Source organism: Poecilia reticulata, linkage group LG14 (assembly GCF_000633615.1).
Source record: "Poecilia reticulata strain Guanapo linkage group LG14, Guppy_female_1.0+MT, whole genome shotgun sequence".
Classification (NCBI taxonomy): Eukaryota; Metazoa; Chordata; class Actinopteri; order Cyprinodontiformes; family Poeciliidae; genus Poecilia; species Poecilia reticulata.
Genome location: NC_024344.1, coordinates 5,610,884 through 5,617,612, shown reverse-complemented (window position 1 = coordinate 5,617,612; position 6,729 = coordinate 5,610,884). Strand labels below are relative to the sequence as shown.

Here is a 6,729-nt window from a genome sequence, read left to right as displayed (position 1 = left end):
AGGAAAAACTGGCAGCACGGAGACAGGTGACATCAATCGACATTCAATTGACAAGGACCCGACGAAGAACACAGACAACAGGGGAGACTAAATACACACGGGGCAATCACGGGAACGAGACACACCTGGGAGACAATCAACGGGGAAAGACGCAGAGACAGGACTAACAGGGAACAGGATCACACAGAAACTAGAAAATAAACACATAGAAACACGGATCATGACATTAAGAACCACTGGTATAGAATGATCACCTTGTGAATGAGCACTGTGACACTGAAACAACTTAGTGCCCTTTGAACTAATTTTTAGGACTTTATGAAAACTAATTTCAGTGACTTTGATTGTGGAAGCAGCTATCACTCCAATTATGGTTCCATGTCTTCTGGGTCCTTGTTTTGGCCTATTCTTCCTCACAAAATAGCTCAGCTACTGACGGATTGGATGGAGACCATTTCTGACCATCAATTTTCTGGTCTGGCCACAGACTCCCAATGCTGTTTTCAGGGTGAAAACACTACTGAGGGCCAGTTATCCCCAACAAAAAGCATTTTATGAATTGGTCATAAAGTTACATTTTAATCTTTGGACTTTGACATGTTGAGGGAGATAGATGGCCCATTTGAATTGGCTGTGTTGGAGCAGAGATGCATCTAAAACTGGCATGAAACTGACCTTGGAGGACTGGAGCTGGACACCCATGATTTAAAGAAATCAGATTAGGGTCGAATACAAATGGACATAATACTTTGCAAGTTATTTTCTTAAAAAAAACTTCCTCTTTAACCAAATTCAAATTGATTCAACACATAAAACTACAACACATTTTCTTCAAGTTTTAGGTTGTAATGTGGTAAGATGATAAAAACTAAAGGGATATGAATACTTTTGTGAAGCAACGTATCAGACAGATATTCTGTCAATTTTATGTCTTTTCCTAGGATTTATTTGGGCAGAGATCAAGCAAATGTGGGATGGTGGTTTCCAGGACTACGTCCATGACTGGTGGAACCTGATGGACTTTGTCATGAACTCTCTTTACCTGGCTACTATATCCCTCAAGATTGTAGCCTACACCAAGGTAATGATTTGTCTATGACTGGCAGTAGAACGGTGAGGGTGTGTTATCTTTGTGCTTCACTTCATATTGCATTCTTTCTTCTTCCCTATTTAGTACAGTGGTACTAAACCCAGGAACCAGTGGGAAATGTGGCACCCCACTTTAGTAGCTGAGGCAGTGTTTGCCATTGCAAACATATTCAGTTCCCTGCGCCTCATCTCCCTCTTCACCGCTAATTCCCATCTGGGGCCTCTGCAGATCTCACTCGGCCGAATGCTGCTGGATATTCTGAAATTCCTTTTTATTTACTGTCTGGTAAACTCAACAAATGCTTCCAGATAAACAGGAGGTCTGCAGTAGATGTGGACAGAACATTTGACATGTGCTCTCTCTTCAGGTTCTTCTGGCCTTCGCTAACGGGCTTAACCAGCTGTACTTTTACTATGAGACAAAAGCTTCAGAAGAGAAAGGAAAATGCAAGGGGATCCGCTGTGTAGAGCAGAACAATGCTTTCTCCACGTGAGTTACTGCATGTGTGAGGCTGTGAAAAAAACTGTTATAGAAAATGCCTTTTTCTTGTGTAAACTGTTACTGAGATGAAAATATGGGAAAGGCTTTCTGTTGCTAAGAGAAAATACTTCTGCTTAAGTTATTAAATTATTTCTTAAAAATGACTGCACTATGTACTACCTGTTACAGCATGTTATGGCCCCAAAGTTCAAAGTGGAGACATACCAACAAAAAGTCATTTGACTGAGCATGTTTATGTTAGTGATCAAAGTCCAGACCTAAATCAATATGAAAAGCAGTGATGGGTCTTCAAAATTGATGATCACATATTCTTTCCATCTATTCTCCTTGAACAACAAGCTATTTTGTTGATTGAGCATTTCCAAATCTCTTACAGGTTGTTTGAGACCCTACAATCCCTTTTCTGGTCTATCTTTGGACTAATCAGCCTCTACGTAACCAACGTGGATCCAGACCACCAGTTTACAGAATTTGTTGGCGCTACCATGTTTGGGACGTACAACATCATTTCCCTGGTGGTTCTCCTCAACATGCTGATAGCCATGATGAATAACTCTTACCAGCACATTGCTGTGAGTACATGACATGATGCATGTAAAAGAAAAATATCACAATTCTCACCCCAGTATATGTTTGTTTTTTTTTTTAAATATACTTAAATCTGATTGTAGGACCATGCAGACATTGAGTGGAAGTTTGCAAGAACAAAGTTGTGGATGAGTTACTTTGAGGAGGGCGCCACGGTTCCCACCCCTTTCAACATTATTCCGAGCCCCAAAACATTCTGGTACCTCGTGTGTTGGATCAAGAGACAAGTGTGCAAGAGGACTCGGTCCAAGAGAACCGAAAGCTTTGGAACTCTTGGAGTAAGTTGGTATGCCGGACATGATGGCATCCTTTCACCATCAAATAACCTACACTTGTCAATACATGTTTATGTCAAGATGATTGTTGTTAAAAATTCTTTGTGAAGAAAACACAGTTTAGGTCTTTGAAACCAGGATTTGTCTCTACACACCTTTGCTACATATCCAATCCCAACACCCCACCGCCCCATACTTCTTCTGGAAGATTAATGTGAATAATAAAGAACATTTACAATTAACAATGAAAAAAACAACAACAAGATGTTGAAGAAAAATTAGTAAGATGCCTTTCACTTCTTCCATTGCCTTTTCTCCTTTGCAGGTAAAATTAGGTTTAATGTTATAATATTTTGTTGCATCACCATTTTAATGCAGTCACAGCGAGACATCTTGTAAAGTTAAAGAAGTACTCATTTAAAACTGTAATGTTATGAGGACTATCCAGATTAGATTTATTTGCTTTTCCTTTACTTTTTCTTATTGAACATGAAATAAATGTCTCTGATGTCCATGTAGAGACGGGCTGCGGAAAACGTGAGGATAAACCATCAATATCAGGTAAAAACAATATCTCTTAAGTCAAGCTGAATATCGTGACTTGCAGGGTTGTTTGAGTGCATTCAGGAAACTTGTTCTGCCCCTTAGCGTCCTTTCTGCACATCCGATTTCAATCTGAGCACACACTGTCACATTCAGCAGGACTGGCAATTACAGCCAGCAGGTTATTTATCATCATTCTCTGCCAAGGATCTCCTATTTGCCCACATCCGCAGGGGGTCGTGACAGCATCTGCATAGAAAATGTTGCTATGGATAGATTTTACTTTCTGTGTATAACTTTTCCTCTCTCGCATTTTGATGAAGCATGTTCCTCTTGTTTTAGGAGGTATTGAGGAACCTGGTAAAACGTTATGTGGCTGCAATGATCAGAGATGCTAAGACAGAGGAGGGCCTGACTGAAGACAACTTCAAGGTATGATCAGGTCCCACTGATTATAAATAACCATAAGCAGTTATTTTCAGTATTTCTATCTATAGCAGATCAAACGTTTTCCATCCCTGGTAGAGTCAAATCTACTTAGATAAATTGCTTGTCAGACTGAGAGTGGTAATTTATGGCATATTTTGCAGGCAATTGTTTACCTGACACACAGCAGTACTATTTTGGTTCTCTCTGACAAATCTACTGTTGCTCCGTCACATCATTTGTTTTTGTTATGACCTAATTAGCAATAAAGGCATAGCAACTGCGTAATCTCCTGATCTATCTGCAAGAGATAGCCACATATGTGGCTAACATATATGCACAAATATTTACAGGAAGCACTTAGTGCTTAGACTGGACTGAATTAGAACAAAATTAGCGATTTGTTTGAAGGCCGGACAGATTTCTCTGAAATATATATCTTTTATTTTTTTTAAACAATTTTTGTAAAGTCATGATTGCCAATAGTTGCCTTACCTATTGTGGAAAGATGTTGCTGTGAGATTGTTGAAGTAAATAAATCATTGGAGGAAAGGAAATTAACAAGCTAATGAGACATTCACTGTATCAATCTGCCTCATCAGCGATTGTAATATAAGGAGGATAATCATAAAGACAGTCACTGGTCCTGGTTAGCAGGGGGATATACCATCTTCAATACTGTCACACCACCACTTACGTTTGTCTGACAGCATTGTATGAGCAAGAGGACGTTTGTTTTTAAAAAGGAATTTTGATTAACTAAAACAAATATCTTCTATATGTGGCAATCTGTGTGTCTTATGATTAGTTTTTTGTTTAAATATCTGGCTTATTTTTATAAACAAAAAAAAAGATCATTGATATCTAGGTATCTAGATCATTAGTATTAAGGGTGATGTCAGGGGGTTCTTTGAAACTCTTTTTAAAATAATATTTCCCAAGACAGTTTTCTATAACCACTGTAACAAATAATTAAAGACATGCATTAGTTATTTCAGAGCGACTTTTTCTTTGCTCTCTCAGGAGCTGAAACAAGATATTTCCAGCTTCCGTTACGAGGTGATGGGCATGATGAAGACGGGAAAGCCTGCTCTACAGGGCGCGATGGCCAGTTCCAGTTCAGTGGAATCCAGTCTTGCCTATCCAAATTCCTCACTCAAAATTTCCCCTGGCCTTCCGGCCAGCCAGGCAAAGAGCAAGCTCAACCGATTCAAGATCACTGCATCCATCCTCAAACAAGCCAGCTCCCTTGCTTCACCCAGGCCTCCTGAAGCATCCAACGGTCTTCCTAATGGACTCTTGGCGTCAGATGAGGGTTGCAGTGAACCGTCGAGCCAGTGGAGAAACTGCTCCAAAGATATTAGTGACTTTAGTTTGTTTCAAAAACGCCACTGGAGTGGTAAAGAAGTCCCATCAGGGTCAGGCGAGGTTCTGAGAGAGATGTACTCTCTGTCAGAGGAGGCAGGAGAGTCAGGGGGTTCAGCCACAGAAGAGGAGAGTAAGGAGGTTACAGCCAAGGCTGAAGGAGAACTGCTGGTGAATAAATCGGACAAAGAGTTTCCAGAGAATAAAGAAGAGCTAAGCATTAACAGAAGCCTTGAATGTGAAGATAAACAACCTGAAGAAGAGAAAAAAAAATCTAGCTCCACAAGAAAGGAACCATGATATATGAAGATGCATGAAGTGCCTTGCAAAAACATTCCTGTCCTTTAAAGTTATTTCATGTTGCAGTCACAAACCAACACCCACCAATCATGAAGTGATGAGCACTTGTATTTAGGTTCCTTTTTCTCTAATACCCCTAAATAAATTTGAGTGGAAATGGCTGTCTTCAGACATCAGCATGGTGATATTTAGAGAACTAGCTGAGATGAGATGAGAAGATCCACAGACCAGGTGGGAGAATAATTTGGCAGGATAGCTATTTGTCATGCACTTTACAAATCTGGCCTTTAAGAAAAAACAACAGGAATAAAACCATTGTTGAGAGAAAGTAATAAAAACTCCTACGTATTTAAGGTTTTGTAACAAGTCATGCAGGGGACCCAGTAAACATGTGAAAGTTTCTTTGGCCAGAATAAATCAAAACTGGACATACATCACTGGTTTTTATCATTGTTGTGGTATACCATCTAACAGAAATAGATGTTTGTGGTTGCAACATAAAATGTTAATAAATATCAGGGAGTATGAATATTTTTGCAAGACACTTGTCAGAACTACAGGCCAGATTGTTCTGAAGACAAAATGACTGACAATCAGGACAGGTTTCAGGACAGCAATGTTTGCCCTGACTTTTACAGAGTACGTTCTCCAGCTGTTGTTAAACTAATGATTAGTTTGATTGTTGGAGATTTGGAACAGCTTTTAGATGAAGTGATTTAGATCAGCAGAGGAAATGCAGCAAAGGTGACCGAGGATTAACATGCCGATATGATCGTTTCATCTTATCTCTTCCTCAAAGATGATCGAAAAATAATTATTCCCCCAAAACACACTATTCCCTTTTAATCCTTCTTTATTTTCCTTATCCTTATCAGAAATGTGTATTTTGTTCAAACTATCCTGTTAGCCTTCTCCTTAAACAATCTCTCTACCTCTTTTCCTTTTATCTCTACACCACTTTACCTCCCTGCATCCTTATCTCACTACAGCAATAGATGTGTTATTTTCAACCTGACTTTCTGCCTTACACCGTCTGTTTCTGCACTTTACACAATTTAAAACGACATTCAGTCTTTCACAGATGTGTCAAGCTCTCATCATGCACAGATTCTGTCAGTGTTTTTCTATGCAAAAACCTTGGATTGTTATTCATGTCGTTCTGACGGGGAATATTCTCTTATGTAGAACATACAAAATGTGAACACGGCCTATGAGCTATTTCAGACTACACTCCTTCCATGTCTCATCTCTTTAACAGAGAAGTAACTCGTTGTTTTTGATAGGATATCTTTCTAAGATGTGCTGTAAGATAAAATGAATGGAAACTATTAAAGAAATTAGAATAAATTCAAAATAAAATGAACATATAAATATTCTGATTCTGTGACTGTTCAGTTGTTTTTATGTATGTGTGCAGTTTTTCTGTTTGAGAAATCTAACTTTTGTTTTCCTTTAAATTATCTTTATTGTCCAATTCCTGCAATTTAAATCATCTTACACTTTAAAACTGCTTACATGCGGCTGGGTTTTAATGGCAATTTGTGGCAATTTGGCATTTTAGCTTTAGGATCAATGAATACAGAAATGACTTTGAGCAAAGTCTCCAAAATTGAATTTTAGCAAACTGCAAGTCATTGGCAG

At 38.8% G+C, this 6,729-nt stretch overlaps 1 protein-coding gene across 1 annotated transcript in view; it reads left to right on the top strand.

Annotated features, from left to right (window-relative positions):
• Positions 1–6,467, top strand: part of trpc4a (transient receptor potential cation channel, subfamily C, member 4a) — a 33,578-nt gene extending 27,111 nt beyond the window's left edge. Inside the window, exons 8-15 of the mRNA XM_008427276.2 lie at positions 942–1,081; positions 1,175–1,375; positions 1,458–1,579; positions 1,968–2,163; positions 2,263–2,457; positions 2,974–3,015; positions 3,340–3,429; positions 4,447–6,467. Coding sequence (XP_008425498.1) covers positions 942–1,081; positions 1,175–1,375; positions 1,458–1,579; positions 1,968–2,163; positions 2,263–2,457; positions 2,974–3,015; positions 3,340–3,429; positions 4,447–5,088 — 1,628 coding nt within the window. The 3' untranslated portion in view covers positions 5,089–6,467. The remainder of the gene's footprint in view (positions 1–941; positions 1,082–1,174; positions 1,376–1,457; positions 1,580–1,967; positions 2,164–2,262; positions 2,458–2,973; positions 3,016–3,339; positions 3,430–4,446) is intronic.
• Positions 6,468–6,729: the final 262 nt, after the last annotated feature.